The sequence below is a fragment of the Bombina bombina genome, chromosome 3 (genome assembly GCF_027579735.1).
Source record: "Bombina bombina isolate aBomBom1 chromosome 3, aBomBom1.pri, whole genome shotgun sequence".
NCBI lineage: Eukaryota > Metazoa > Chordata > Amphibia > Anura > Bombinatoridae > Bombina > Bombina bombina.
This window is the reverse complement of record NC_069501.1, coordinates 825128732-825145491: the sequence shown is the minus strand read 5'-3', so window position 1 is coordinate 825145491 and position 16760 is coordinate 825128732. Positions and strand designations below refer to the sequence as shown.

The 16760-nt window shown below is 39.4% G+C and overlaps 1 protein-coding gene across 1 annotated transcript in view; it reads right to left on the bottom strand.

The window, feature by feature from the left end:
• ANKRD10 (ankyrin repeat domain 10) overlaps positions 1-16760 on the bottom strand; it is a 177524-nt gene that overhangs the window by 102677 nt on the left and 58087 nt on the right. Inside the window, exon 4 of the mRNA XM_053707779.1 lies at positions 3924-4159. Within this exon, the coding sequence (XP_053563754.1) occupies positions 3924-4159 (236 nt within the window). The remainder of the gene's footprint in view (positions 1-3923; positions 4160-16760) is intronic.

Below are 16760 nucleotides of genomic sequence, written 5' to 3'. Positions count from 1 at the left end.
TTGAAAGTGGAGTATTCAAAAAAATATTTACAAACATAGGAATCGCTATAAATTTATTGCACAGCACCAACATAATTATCGAAGTCTGCAAAGTAGTTTAAAATGTATTCTTGTTCTGGGTAAACTGTCCCTTTAAAGTAACATGAAATTCAAAATGTTTTTCATGATTCAGAAAGAGAATACAATTTAAAAAAAGTTTCCAATTTACTTCAATTATCAAATTTGCTTAATTCTCTTATTTGTTATGGACGAGATATTTTAGACAGGTAGTGTACACTTGTCTGGAGCACTAACAGGAAAAAGTGCTGCCATTTTGTGCTCTGATGTATAACTTTGTTACAAAACTGCTGTCATATAGTTCACACACACACACATATACATATTCACATACATATATACAGTATACCACAAAAGTGAGTACACCCCTCACATTTTTTTAAATATTTTAGTATATCTTTTCATGTGACAACACTGAGGAAATGACACTTTGCTACAATGTAAATTAGCTGTCCCCTCAAAATAACTCAACACAAGGCCATTAATGTTGAAACCGTTGGCAACAAAAGTGAGTACACCCCTAAGTGGGAATGTCCAAATTGGGCCCAAAGTGTAAATATTTTGTGTGGCCACCATTATTTTCCAGCACTGCCTTAACCCTCTTGGGCATGGAGTTCACCAGAGCTTCACAGGTTGCCACTGGAGTCCTCTTCCACTCCTTCATGACGCTATCACGGAGCTGGTGGATGTTAGAGACCTTGTGCTCCACCACCTTCCGTTTGAGGATGCCCCACAGATGCTCAATAGGGCTTAGGTCTGAAGACATGCTTAGCCAGTCCTTCACCTTTGCCCTCAGCTTCTTTAGCAAGGCAGTGGTCATCTTAGAGGTGTGTTTGGGGTCGTTATGTTGGAATACTGCCCTGTGGCCCAGTCTCCGAAGGGAGGGGATCATGCTCTCCTTCAGTATGTCACAGTGCATGTTGGCATTCATGGTTCCCTCAATGAACTGTAGCTCCCCAGTGCCGGCAGCACTCATGCAGGCACTCCCACCACTATGCTTGACTGTAGGCAAGACACACTTGTCTTTGTACTCCTCACCCGGTTGCTGCCACACACGCTTGACACAATCTGAACCAAAGACATTTATCTTGGTCTCATTGGACTACAGGACATGGTTCCAGTAATCAATGTCCTTAGTCTGCTTGTCTTCAGCAAACTGTTTGCGGGCTTTCTTGTGCATCATCTTTAGAAGAGGCTTCCTTCTGGGACGACAGCCATGCAGACCAATTTGATTCAGTGTCTGGTGTATGGTCTGAGCACTGACAGACTGACCCCCCACCCCTTCAACCTCTGCAGCAATGCTGGCAGCACTCATACGTCTATTTCCCAAAGACAACCTCTGGATATGACGCTGAGCATGTGCACTCAACTTCTTTGGTCGACCATGGCGAGGCCTGTTCTGAGTGGAACCTGTCCTGTGAAACCGCTGTATGCTCTTGCCCACTGTGCTGCAGCTCAGTTTCAGGGTCTTGGCAATCGTCTTATAGCCTAGGCCATCTTTACGTAGAGCAACAAATCTTTTTTTCAGATCCTCAGAGTCCTTAGACATGAGGTGCCATGTTGAATTTCCAGTGACCAGAAATTTAACACACCTGCTCCCCATTCACACCTGAGACCTTGTAACACTAACGATCACATGACACCAGGGAGGGAAAATGGCTAATTGGGCCCAATTTGGACATTTCCACTTAGGGGTGTACTCACTTTTGTTGCCAATGGTTTAGACATTAATGGCTGTGTGCGAGTTATTTTGAGGGGACAGCAAATTTACACTGTTATACAGGTTGTACACTCACTATTTTACGTTGTAGCAAAGCGTCATTTCTTCAGTGTTGTCACATGAAAAGATATAATAAAATATTTACAAAAATGTGAGGGGTGTATTCACTTTTGTGGGATACTGTACACACACACACACTACCAGTCAAAAGTTTTAGAACACCTCAATTTTTTCAGTTTTTATTGAAATTTACGCAGTTTAATGTCTCAATGTACTTTGAAAATAAAGCATAGAACAAATGAAAATAAAATATTATGGAATTGTTTTCTTTAATAAAATGTACTATAGATATAACAACCAAACACACTTGTGGCATTCTTTCTACAACAGAAATCAAATATTGTTCAGAAAGTTCTTCCCAACAATGTTGCACACAAAATGTGTTGCACTTGTAGGTTGCTTTGCTTTCACCCTTCTGTCCAGTTCATCTCAAACCAGCTCTATGGGATTTAAGTCTGGAGAATGTGATGGCTATTCCATAATTTGAAGCCTACTGTCTTGTTCTTTTCTTCTAAAGTAGTTCTGACACAGCATGGGAGGTATATTTTGGTTTATCTTGCTTTTAGATGTATCCCTGACCAACTAGGCGTAAAACCGGAGAGTAGTGCATAGCGCTGCAAAATGCTGTGGTAGTAGTTTTGGTTCAGGGTGCCATTCACTCTGTGAAAGTCGCAGACTCTGGATACAGCAAAAGAGCCTCCTCCATGTTTGACAGTTGGTGTCACACACTGAGGAACCATACTTTCACCTACTTGACGGTGTACAAAAACCCTGCGTGATGAACCCGAAGCTCTCAAATTTTGATTCATCGGTACATAAGACCTTCTTCCACTTTTCAGTAGTCCACTGTCGTTGCTTCATGGCCCAGGCAAGCCTCTTTCTTATTTTTCCTAGCAATTTTTTTTTTTTTTACTGCCACTCGACCTGTCAAACCTGCAGCTCAAAATCTTCTCTTCACAGTTGAAACAGAGACTTGCTTACTTCGATCAGAGTTAAGCTGTGCTTGAAGCTGTTGTCCTGTGAGCCTGTCACGCAAGCTGTTGACTCTCAAAAACTTGTCTTCTGATTCTGTTGTGGCTTTGGGTCTGAAACAATGTACAACAATTCAAAAAGAAGTACAGCCACTCCTTCCAGTGCAAGATATGATAAGGTAACTGCCAAACATAATATGTAGCAAGTCGACAGAAACAAAAGGCCAGCAGCACTGTCCAGGCTATTAGTTAAGACCTTAAGTGCATCAAGCTGGGTCAGAAAACACCATATTTTCTGACCCAGCTTGATGTAATAAAGGTCTTAACTCATAGCCTGGACAGTGCTGTTTGCCTTTTGTTTTGTGGCTTTGAGTCTGCCAGACCTCATCCTCTCAGTTTCCAAGTGCCTTTTCATGGTGTAGGAAACTGAACTCAGTGACACCTTGGCTTTCTTAGCAATTTCTTTAAAGGAAATACCTACACTTTTAAGGGTTATAATGGTCTCTTCATTTGTTAATTGCCTTTTTCTCGCCATTTTGAGAGCAATATACTACTTCCTACAGTACAATACTGTCCAAATATTGCTTAAGAGGGTGTAGTAACACCGTCTGTTCCAACACTGCTTTTATACAGACAGAAGGCTTGTAAGTAATAAACTGAAGTTAGGACACCTGTAGGAATTGTTAGCATAAACGTTCAAGGCTTAAATTTACTTACATTGCTGCAGAACAACTGAGTTGTTTTTATCACTTAGTTTTGTACCATTTCAGGTTATTCACTGGACTTTAATTGCTTAAATTTAAATAAAAATTGGAGAAATGGGGGTGTTCTAAATCTTTTCACCTGTAGTGTATAGCATTATTCATTGCAAAAAGTTCCATGTAACTTCTCATTTGTTTGCAGCCCCCTGCATAATTTTACCCTCCAGCCAAAATTCTGAGGACACTGCCAACGATGTCCCAATACTTTGGTTGAGAGTTATAGAAAGTCCATTAAGTCTATGTTAACAGAGCTCACTGCTCACAGCAAAATGCTAAAATCATTGCATACATTCTAAATATCACATAACATATTGAAATACAATTCTTTTAAAATACACTTGCTAATACACTCACCGTCAGTTCTAAGTTTCTTGATTCTTGTAGATCCAGCATCTTGGAAGGACCTCTTGCGATTGGTTCCCCCATTAAGATGATTGGGAGGAGTACTTTCATTAACTCCATTTAAGGAGCTGCTATAATAGAAACCATTCAGCTGATTGTTCTGGAGGTTTAGGAGAAATTGAGCACACTCACGGAATCCTTGGGAGTGTGCAAGATCAGCCGCTGTCAAGCCACTGGCATTTCTGAAGCTGTGTAACAAAAAAATTGAATTAGAGACTCGATGTTGCATAATCGTAGCCTTCATCTGCTAACTATCTGAAGGCAAAGCATGGAAAAGGGACAATAAAGAGGCTCAGAAATCCCTTTTTTTCCTGTAGGTGCCAAAAACTTCCTGTTAAAGGTTCCTGCAGCAAAAAAAGGCTTCACTTATATACATACATTTGCTCCCTAAAGAATAGCCCCTATACCTCATCTACTTTTACAAGATTGTTAAACTACTGCTATCCATCCATAAATATGAAAAAGTAAATCTCCTAAATTTAATTGAACAATTCACATATAATTTTATTTTCACCTGAAGTTCCTAACCTTTAAATATACTCCAGGAACATTAATCATTTAATATACATATAGTACATATTAAAAACCTCTGATGTAAAAACATTTTTATATAAATTTGATAATTGTCAATGGCATTTTTTTTTTTTAAATGTAGGTTTGTGGTTCATACCTATTGTTATATCAGTGGGACAATCATAATATTGTTCAGATTCAACTGCCAATGAAACTTCAATTGTGAAGTAAAGTGAAAAATAATAAGATCATAATGATTCAGAAATCACATTGATTGATGCATGTACTGAAGAGAAGGTACTATACCATGTATTAGGATAAGGGATTATCACAGTATCAATAGACAGCAATTTATGTTGTATTACATATGTCTAAGGCGGTCATCTCTGTAAGGCAAGAAGAAATGTTAATGAAACCATGTTCCTTGAAGGAAAAAGTGCTTAGAGATTTGTTACCATAAGCTCTAAAATCACAAATATGGAACTCTTCAGATTTATAAAAGTAGCAAAGGGAAGCAACAAAGATGCCAAGACCAAAAAGGATTATAACGAAGGACATTTTCAAATCTTTGGCTCAAAAGATTTAATTTCTTGATAAAATTTTACAGTTTGAACATTTAAGTCTCAAGTATTTTTAGGTTTTCATAGAATGAGAATTTGCAAAGAAATATATGCTGCGGGAGTGAACACAAATCTAATAGTAGAATTGCAAAAATATAAAATTCAAATGGTAAAGGACCATAACATAGATTTTCAAGCAGCTTTTCTTTTAATACATCTTCTTTAGAACATAATGCTTATAATAAAACAAAATTTAAAACTCATTATTGCAAGACACGTTATGGTTTGCATAAAAGGCAAAATTATCTTAGATTATCAAATCCCAAGGATTGTAATTCAATTTAAGAGCTATCATGAATATCAAGTAACAGCTACAATTTAGGAGCCAAAAAAGATCATTTGCATATAAAAAGGTAGAAACAATAAAAAATTAAAAAACTTGGAAATCAGAAGGAAAATTGTCAAGAGTTGTGGCTCCCTGGTATTTCTATGCCCTGATTTTGGGGTGAATTATCAGATGTCATCTAACTTCTGAACTAAAAAAAAAGCTGAATATACCATAAATTGCACGAATTTAACCGCAAAGAAATATGTACTTTTGATAAAAGGACAACTAATAAAAATAAATTAATGTAATATTTGCATTTCCAGCTACATACCTTTCAAGACTAGATATTCTGGCAGAGCACATGAAAACAAGAGAATTCCTGAGAAATGGATTTCAGCATAGGCAATGCTGGAAACATAAATTGTGTTCACGTGTATAAAGGAAGGAGTGGGTGTCTTATAAAACTGCTTGAAGGAGGCCTCATGGAGATCAGGCCGTAGGAAGGGCACACAGAACAGGAAATGCAAAACCACCTTATGTCTCTGAAAGTGAAATAAGGTGACTTTTCTAATAATTCACCAAATAGAGAAACGGGTTTGCTGAAGTTAGCACCACCAAAAGAATTGAAGATTTAACAAGAAAGGTATAATATTTGGAATTTTCCAGCCCTGAAGTTAGATCTTACACAGCCAAGAAATCCAGATGCAGAGGAAGACAGATGAAGGTGACATTCTCCAAGATGGGAACTGAGGCAGTCATATTTCCATTTACAGAACATTAATTTCTGAATGGGCACACAATGCCAAAGGTCAGAACTATAGAGCTGTCACACAGCTATATTTCTGGATTTATTGATTGCCTGTTATTTCGGGGCTGGGCTGCCCTTAACTAGGCGGGATCAGACTGATATATTTCGGGAAAGTTCTTCTCTGTGAAAAGCGTTACTGGGCTAAAAGAGGCTGCTCCCAGGTGGTAAATCGCCATAAAAAAACAAGCAAAAAAGTTATTGAGCAGGTTGCTCCTGAGAGAGTGCTTCTCTTTCTGTAAGCATTTGTAATATGACCATGGGGAAGTCTCCTTAAGGGTAATGGGGGAAAGCAGATGAGGACTCTTTGCCCAATGTGTTTAGAGGAATATGGCTGCACCTCACCGACGAAACAAATGTATAGTGTTTCCATGTTCAGAGATGGATTGTCTGGTATTTCGGGCTGGACTGACCTTACTAGGCAGGATCAGACATATTTCAGGAAAGTTCTTCTCTGTGAAAAGCATTATTGGGCTAAAAAAAAAAAAAAAAAAAAACGGCTCCCAGCCATAGAAAAAGCTAACAAGCCGAGTTGTTCATTCCTGAGAGAGAGTGCTTCTCTTTTTGTATGTATATGTATTTCTGGAGGACCTTTTCTTGTACTCCGTGTAATTCATCTCAGACCTTTTAACTTCTGGAAAGACTGTGGTGAAAATCACCCAATTTGATGCTGAAGGCATAGGTTTGCAGCAAGTCCCATCATACCCCCCAGGGCCAGACTAGGAATAAATAGCAGCCCTGGAAAAATATGAAGACCAGCCATATTTTCCGTTGAGTCTGTAAAATACACATGCCCCATTTTTCTCAAAAGGGGATTACTGGGATACTCCTTCCAATATTTTTAGAATTAAATTATATCATTTTGTATTAAGTGCCAGATTGATGTTATATAGGCACCCTACAACCCAATTGCATCTATTAATCACCCCTTTAAATTGTAGGCTTCCAGCCCCAGCTGCTGCAGTCCACCAAAAAATCTCCTGGTATCCTGGTAGGCCAATACGGCCCTGCCCCCCCTCCCCACCTACTATTGAAGTAAAATATTGTGGTACAGAATATGATGACATATGATAAATCCTGAAAAATGTAGTCTATCAACCGGGGAGGGGGGGAAAAAAGCAACAGGGGAAATATGTGAACAAGCATATGGTTTATATAGCGGCTACCACAAGCCTTATAGTCCACACACAAATGTATGTAAATGCATGTATGCATATTACCTTTTGGGATTTTGAGTTTATAAAGGTTAATGGGTCAAACAGATTTGACCCCTTGCCAACTGTGCCTCAGATAGATATAGCTGCGACTCTACAAGTGAGGCTCACGCAGGCCAAAATGCATGTCTGGACTTACTGTAACAAATAATTTCAGAAAAAAAAATAAATTGCTAAGTATTTTGGAGTTGAACTGTCTTCCTAAACAAAATCAGACTAATATGCTTCAGGAACGTTCCCCTTTGTCAAAAACATGTGTGGCTGCACCCTGAGTGGGCACCAATAGGACAAGGTATTATAACTATATCCAATCCAGTTTAGCTCTTTCCCCTTCTTATTGGCAAGCTGCTTTGAAATCTCTTATTTATCGAACAGGAATTTTGCCTTAAAGAGTTTGCAGACAACCATTCTTGAGTGATCTAGTCATGAAGGAAAATCTAGAACAACCCTTAAGAAGGTAATATTGGTAGTGAGGCTTAGGGAACCGTTTCGGAGGTTTATTGTTCACTAAAAATGTTGAGGATACTCTAGTACTGCAGCTGCAAGAGCCAGCACTAGCCTGTTCAATAGTGTTACATAGGGAGAGAACAAAGATAGATGCAATGTGGTGAAAAGGGAAGCAGCAGAAAGGAAAGTGATTTTAAGTAATTGGGGATGGAGTGAGTACAGTCTGAGGAAACAATATATTTGATACACTGCATTAATCTCTGCTTTAAAAGCGAGAATGAGGTATACCCTGTATGGAAGGGTGAACTTGTTGTTTAAATAGTGTGTCAGTTATCTATTCCTCTCTCCAGTTTTTAAAAAGTAGAGAAAAAACCCCATATGGATGAGATCAAAAGATAGAGCAAACTGCATAAAATATAGTAGCAGAGCTTGTATTCCAAAAAAACCCCCAAAATTAGATCTGTCAGATCCTTACACTAGGTCACAGCTTGTGTAAGGACACATGAAAAAGCTTTTTGTCATTAAACCCTTCACAATTCCAATGAATTAAAGATAGGGGGTCAGAGCTAAGCACTTTAGTTGGAAGAAATCCATCCATTTGTAAGAATGAGGGGAAAATATGTTTGGGGGGGCACAACAAAGGGAGAAGGAAGTGGGTATGAGCAAGGCAGTACCAATATACATTTTGTATTGTGCAATGTTTATTAAGAAACTTTACCCATCAACCTTAACTTGAACATCCAACTGCTTTCTGTTGAGATAAATATGAATTAGTCTGGTATGACATGCGGGGGAAAAAAGTGGAAAGACAAAATGATAAACCAACTAAATACCACATGGAATAGAAAAATCATACTTGACCTTGGAAATGGAGAGCACTTATGTACGCAAATCTACCATACAAAATTTAAAGGGATCATTGTTCTTCTTGGCGAGTATCTCCCACAAATCTTGAACTCTGATATTGATTGAATAATACATTCAGCCAGCAAGACACATGCGTAAAATGCATTTTACTAAAATATTATGAATGTCCCCCTTTTATAACTTTATACTCAAAATTTTCAGAATTTGTATTCTAATTATTTGAAAGATATGAAATTTCACTGTTGTGAACCGACAAAATAATATATGGGTAACAAATTATAGGAATATTTTAAATGCCATAAGACAATTTTAAAATGGTAAATGAACTTGTCAAATCATCCTACTTCAGATAAAACTACCTTCCTCTGAGCTACTGTTAGTTAAACAGATAAAGTTTGAGACTGTATATTAGGGCATGCATGCAAATCTAAAAACGGTCTATAAATGAATTCCTAAATTAGCATTAAAACCAATCACCGCAACAAATACCTCAACAGTATGCCTTGTGTGCAGAAAGGAAGCGATACTGAACACTCATTGCCACAACTGTAAGGTTTTCGGAGAAGCACCTGTGGCAGTTTCAGCAGTTTCTATTTGGGATGCTCCCCTTTCTAGGATTACTTGAAAAAATCAAGTCAATTCATATTACGTAGCTGTAAAACATTGACACGTGTAGTTTCTTACAGTTTCAAAAACTTCTAGTTGATTTAAAGAGGGAAATGGCAAATTACAGAAAAACAGGAAAATTATCATGTAAGGGATCACATAACTGCAGGATTTCAAAATACATCTTAATATAAAAAGGAGTGCTGGTGCACATTTAATGAATATTTAAGTGCCATTGTCTTGTGACTACCTTAAAAATATTGTATTTTAATATATATTTGTACATTTTAGTTATATCCAGCCTTAAGTTCCCTAACTTAAAATTTCTGGGGGAAAAAATGAAGCAGAGTGACAATTTCTTGCAACACCAGTTATTCTGCTACTCCATGAACAATTCTCAATTAAAAGAAAATAGCACATATTCCAGTTAAAACATGAATTTGATTATTCTTTTAAATGCACAAAGCATGCAGAATTTAAAGATTTTTTTTCATTTCAATTCACAAAACTTTAAAAATATGTTTTCATTCCTTAGGTAAATGCTGCAAAAATATTAGATACGCTTTTTGACTACCTTCAATCATTTAAAGGTTTAATTATTACTTTTATTTTCTGCTGTTTTTATAACTGGTGCAACGCTTACGAGAAGCATCCATGAACAGCACCTTGCTTGTAAAAATACACTGAGAACCCGATTCAAAATAAAAGAAAATTATTATATGGGATTAAAAAGAGTTTTAATAGATTAAACAAATGTATTGGTAACTAACAAATCAGTTAATGAAATGTGTGTGTGGAGGGGGAGACAAAAAATATTTTCATTTACCATTTAAAAGAAAATAAAAAAATAAAAATATGTTAAGGGGTGAATGACCAATATACAAAATGGACAGTATAAGATCTCAGAATAAAGTGGATTGTCCATCTTTCAGAGGACAAAAAGAGGTGAAGTGAAAGCTACAAGAATTTGAAGTCAGCAACTGCCCTTTAAAGGATGCAATAGGTAAATGTGACATCCAACATTTGGTTGTTACATATTTTCTTTCACAACAAAATAGGAAAAAGCTAGATAGCTCAAAGTGCGAAAGATACTCTTTAGCATTAAATATTATAACATTTCAATTGATCTCCTCATCACTCAGCAGATTGTGTAAAAAGTCTAGACTCCTTTTTGAGTGTCAGTAACGTGACACAAGAGAGGTCTACAGCAAACATGTTTGTATAAAATCGTCCTAATCATCTATGAATAAGGCATGAGCCGAAAATCGTAGATGTGTTTGTCCTAACTGTCTTGGATTTTGCTATGCCAATAAAACACTGAGAAGAAGTTTTACTTGGGAGTGCTGACTTTTTTCTTTAGTTTCCTGTGTGTGTCATAATAACCAAGGAAAATACTGCAATGGAAAATACAAAATTAATTTTTTTAAATAATTTAAACTGCAATTTGCTATTCAGTTCACCAGTCTTGGAGGAAATTGAAAAATAAAAATTTGCCAAGGTGTAGTAATAGCATACAAATACATGGACAAATGTACACTACGTTTGCACTATGCATAACTAACTTTATAAAAAGGAGTAGTATGTGTTTAGCAATTAGCATCCCTTTAAAGAATGTCAAAGCTCTGTGTGAAGGGAAGAAAATAAAAAACATAATTTATGCTTACCTGATAAATTCCTTTCTTCTGTTGTGTGATCAGTCCACGGGTCATCATTACTTCTGGGATATAACTCCTCCCCAACAGGAAATGCAAGAGGATTCACCCAGCAGAGCTGCATATAGCTCCTCCCCTCTACGTCAGTCCCAGTCATTCGACCAAGAATCAACGAGAAAGGAGTAACCAAGGGTGAAGTGGTGACTGGAGTATAATTTAAAAGATATTTACCTGCCTTAAAACAGGGCGGGCCGTGGACTGATCACACAACAGAAGAAAGGAATTTATCAGGTAAGCATAAATTATGTTTTCTTCTGTTATGTGTGATCAGTCCACGGGTCATCATTACTTCTGGGATACCAATACCAAAGCAAAAGTACACGGATGACGGGAGGGATAGGCAGGCTCATTATATAGAAGGAACCACTGCCTGAAGAACCTTTCTCCCAAAAATAGCCTCCGAAGAAGCAAAAGTGTCAAATTTGTAAAATTTGGAAAAAGTATGAAGCGAAGACCAAGTTGCAGCCTTGCAAATCTGTTCAACAGAGGCCTCATTCTTAAAGGCCCAAGTGGAAGCCACAGCTCTAGTGGAGTGAGCTGTAATTCTTTCAGGAGGCTGCTGACCAGCAGTCTCATAGGCTAAACGTATTATGCTATGAAGCCAAAAAGAGAGAGAGGTAGCAGAAGCTTTTTGACCTCTCCTCTGTCCAGAATAAACGACAAACAGGGAAGAAGTTTGGCGAAAATCTTTAGTTGCCTGCAAGTAGAACTTGAGGGCACGAACTACATCCAGATTGTGTAGAAGACGTTCCTTCTTTGAAGAAGGATTTGGACACAAGGATGGAACAACAATCTCTTGATTGATATTCCTGTTAGTGACCACCTTAGGTAAGAACCCAGGTTTAGTACGCAGAACTACCTTGTCTGAGTGAAAAATCAGATAAGGAGAATCACAATGTAAGGCTGATAACTCAGAGACTCTTCGAGCCGAGGAAATAGCCATTAAAAACAGAACTTTCCAAGATAACAATTTTATATCAATGGAATGAAGGGGTTCAAATGGAACACCCTGTAAAACGTTAAGAACTAAGTTTAAACTCCATGGCGGAGCAACAGCTTTAAACACAGGCTTGATCCTAGCTAAAGCCTGACAAAAAGCCTGGACGTCTGGATTTTCTGACAGACGCCTGTGTAACAAGATGGACAGAGCTGAAATCTGTCCCTTTAATGAACTAGCTGATAAACCCTTTTCTAACCCTTCTTGTAGAAAGGACAATATCCTAGAGATCCTAACCTTACTCCATGAGTAATGTTTGGATTCACACCAGTATAGGTATTTACGCCATATTTTATGGTAAATCTTTCTGGTAACAGGCTTCCTAGCCTGTATCAGGGTATCAATAACCGACTCAGAAAAACCACGTTTTGATAAAATCAAACGTTCAATTTCCAAGCAGTCAGCTTCAGAGAAGTTAGATTTTGATGTTTGAATGGACCCTGTATCAGAAGGTCCTGTCTTAGAGGTAGAGACCAAGGCGGACAGGATGACATGTCCACTAGATCTGCATACCAAGTCCTGCGTGGCCATGCAGGCGCTATTAGAATCACTGATGCTCTCTCCTGCTTGATTTTGGCAATCAATCGAGGAAGCAGCGGAAAGGGTGGAAACACATAAGCCATCCCGAAGTTCCAAGGTGCTGTCAAAGCATCTATCAGAACCGCTCCCGGATCCCTGGATCTGGACCCGTAGCGAGGAAGTTTGGCGTTCTGGCGAGACGCCATGAGATCTATCTCTGGTTTGCCCCAACGTCGAAGTATTTGGGCAAAGACCTCCGGATGAAGTTCCCACTCCCCCGGATGAAAAGTCTGGCGACTCAAGAAATCCGCCTCCCAGTTCTCCACTCCCGGGATGTGGATTGCTGACAGGTGGCAAGAGTGAGACTCTGCCCAGCGAATTATCTTTGATACTTCCACCATTGCTAGGGAGCTTCTTGTCCCTCCCTGATGGTTGATGTAAGCTACAGTCGTGATGTTGTCCGACTGAAACCTGATGAACCCCCGAGTTGTTAATTGGGGCCAAGCTAGAAGGGCATTGAGAACTGCTCTCAATTCCAGAATGTTTATTGGAAGGAGACTCTCCTCCTGATTCCATAGTCCCTGAGCCTTCAGAGAATTCCAGACAGCGCCCCAACCTAGTAGGCTGGCGTCTGTTGTTACAATTGTCCAGTCTGGCCTGCTGAATGGCATCCCCCTGGACAGGTGTGGCCGATGAAGCCACCATAGAAGAGAATTTCTGGTCTCTTGATTCAGATTCAGAGTAGGGGACAAATCTGAGTAATCCCCATTCCACTGACTTAGCATGCATAATTGCAGAGGTCTGAGGTGTAGGCGTGCAAAAGGTACTATGTCCATTGCCGCTACCATTAAGCCGATCACCTCCATGCATTGAGCTACTGACGGGTGTTGAATGGAATGAAGGACACGGCATGCATTTTGAAGCTTTGTTAACCTGTCCTCTGTCAGGTAAATCTTCATTTCTACAGAATCTATAAGAGTCCCCAAGAATGGAACTCTTGTGAGAGGAAAAAGAGAACTCTTCCTTTCGTTCACTTTCCATCCATGCGACCTTAGAAATGCCAGAACTAACTCTGTATGAGACTTGGCAGTTTGAAAGCTTGAAGCTTGTATTAGAATGTCGTCTAGGTATGGAGCTACCGAAATCCCTCGCGGTCTTAGTACCGCCAGAAGGGCACCCAGAACCTTTGTGAAGATTCTTGGAGCCGTAGCCAATCCGAATGGAAGAGCTACAAACTGGTAGTGCCTGTCTAAGAAGGCAAACCTTAGATACCGGTGATGATCTTTGTGGATCGGTATGTGAAGGTAAGCATCCTTTAAATCCACTGTGGTCATGTACTGACCCTCTTGGATCATGGGTAAGATTGTCCGAATAGTTTCCATTTTGAACGATGGAACTCTTAGGAATTTGTTTAGAATCTTTAAATCTAAGATTGGCCTGAAAGTTCCCTCTTTTTTGGGAACCACAAACAGGTTTGAGTAGAACCCTTGTCCTTGTTCCGACCGCGGAACCGGATGGATCACTCCCATTATTAACAGATCTTGTACGCAGCGTAGAAACGCTTCTTTCTTTATCTGGTTTGTTGACAACCTTGACAGATGAAATCTCCCTCTTGGGGGAGATAATTTGAAGTCTAGAAGGTATCCCTGAGATATGATCTCTAGTGCCCAGGGATCCTGAACATCTCTTGCCCAGGCCTGGGCGAAGAGAGAGAGTCTGCCCCCCACTAGATCCGGTCCCGGATCGGGGGCTCTCGGTTCATGCTGTCTTTGGGGCAGCAGCAGGTTTCCTGGCCTGCTTGCTCTTGTTCCAGGACTGGTTAGGCTTCCAGCCTTGCCTGTAACGAGCAACAGCTCCTTCCTGTTTTGGTGCAGTGGAGGTTGATGCTGCTCCTGTTTTGAAGTTCCGAAAGGGACGAAAATTAGACTGTCTAGCCTTAGCTTTGGCTTTGTCTTGAGGTAGGGCGTGGCCCTTACCTCCTGTAATGTCAGCGATAATCTCTTTCAAACCGGGCCCAAATAAAGACTGCCCCTTGAAAGGTATATTAAGTAATTTGGACTTAGAAGTAACATCAGCTGACCAGGATTTTAGCCACAGCGCCCTACGTGCCTGTATGGCGAATCCTGAGTTCTTAGCCGTAAGTTTGGTTAAATGTACTACGGCCTCCGAAATGAAGGAATTAGCTAGTTTAAGGACTCTAAGCCTGTCCGTAATGTCGTCTAGCGTAGATGAACTAAGGTTCTCTTCAAGCGACTCAATCCAAAATGCTGCCGCAGCCGTAATCGGCGCGATACATGCAAGGGGTTGTAATATAAAACCTTGTTGAACAAACATTTTCTTAAGGTAACCCTCTAATTTTTTATCCATTGGATCTGAGAAAGCACAGCTATCCTCCACCGGGATAGTGGTACGCTTAGCTAAAGTAGAAACTGCTCCCTCCACCTTGGGGACCGTTTGCCATAAGTCCCGAGTGGTGGCGTCTATTGGAAACATCTTTCTAAATATTGGAGGAGGTGAGAACGGCACACCGGGTCTATCCCACTCCTTAGTAACAATTTCAGTTAGTCTCTTAGGTATAGGAAAAACGTCAGTACTCGCCGGTACCGCAAAGTATTTATCCAACCTACACAGTTTCTCTGGTATTGCAACGGTGTTACAATCGTTGAGAGCTGCTAAGACCTCCCCTAGTAATACACGGAGGTTCTCCAATTTAAATTTAAAATTTGAAATATCTGAGTCCAATCTGTTTGGATCAGAACCGTCACCCACAGAATGAAGCTCTCCGTCCTCATGCTCTGCGAGCTGTGACGCAGTATCAGACATGGCCCTAGCATTGTCAGCGCACTCTGTTCTCACCCCAGAGTGATCACGCTTGCCTCTTAGTTCTGGTAATTTAGACAAAACTTCAGTCATAACAGTAGCCATATCTTGTAATGTTATCTGTAATGGCCGCCCAGATGTACTAGGCGCCAAAATATCACGCACCTCCCGGGCGGGAGATGCAGGTACTGCCGCGTGAGGCGAGTTAGTCGGCATAACTCTCCCCTCGCTGTTTGGTGAAATTTGTTCACATTGTACAGATTGACTTTTATTTAAAGTAGCATCAATACAGTTAGTACATAAATTTCTATTGGGCTCCACCTTGGCATTGGAACAAATGACACAGATATCTTCCTCTGAGTCAGACATGTTTAACACACTAGCAAAAAAACTTACAACTTGGTTATAATTTTTTTTTTTTTTTTTTTTTTTTTTTTTTTTTTTTAGCAAAAAAACGTACTGTGCCTCAAAGAGGTACTAACGATTAAATGACAGTTGAAATAATGAACTGAAAAACAGTTATAGCATCAAACTTTAAAATAACAAAACTTTTAGCAAAGGTTTGTTCCCATTAGTAAAATAACAATAATTAAATTTGACATAAAAAATACAAAGCAACGTTTTTATTCACAGTCACTATAAGAATTCTCACAGCTCTGCTGAGAGAATTTACCTCCCTTCAAAGAAGTTTGAAGACCCCTGAGATCTATCAGAGATGAACCGGATCATGCAGGAAAAATAAAAGTAACTGACTGGTATTTTTTTGATGCGTAGCAAAGAGCGCCAAAAACGGCCCCTCCCTCTCCCACACAGCAGTGAAGAGAAACGAAACTGTCACAATTAAAGCAAAAAAAAAAAACTGCCAAGTGGAAAATAATGCCCAAATATTTATTCACACAGTACCTCAGCAATGTAAACGATTCTACATTCCAGCAAAAACGTTTAACATGATAAATAGTTATTAAAACGGATTAGTGACCTTTAACAGAGTAGTTCCGGTGAAATACCATCCCCAGAATACTGAAGTGTATACATACATGTCATTTTAACGGTATGGCAGGATTTTCTCATCAATTCCATTCAGAAAATAAAAACTGCTACATACCTCAATGCAGATTCATCTGCCCGCTGTCCCCTGATCTGAAGCCTTTACCTCCCTCAGATGGCCGAGAACAGCAATATGATCTTAACTACTCCGGTTAAAATCATAGTAAAAAACTCTGACAGATTCTTCCTCAAACTCTGCCAGAGAAGTAATAACACGCTCCGGTGCTATTTTAAAATAACAAACTTTTGATTGAAGTCATAAAAACTAAGAATAATCACCATAGTCCTCTCACACATCCTATCTAGTCGTTGGGTGCAAGAGAATGACTGGGACTGACGTAGAGGGGAGGAGCT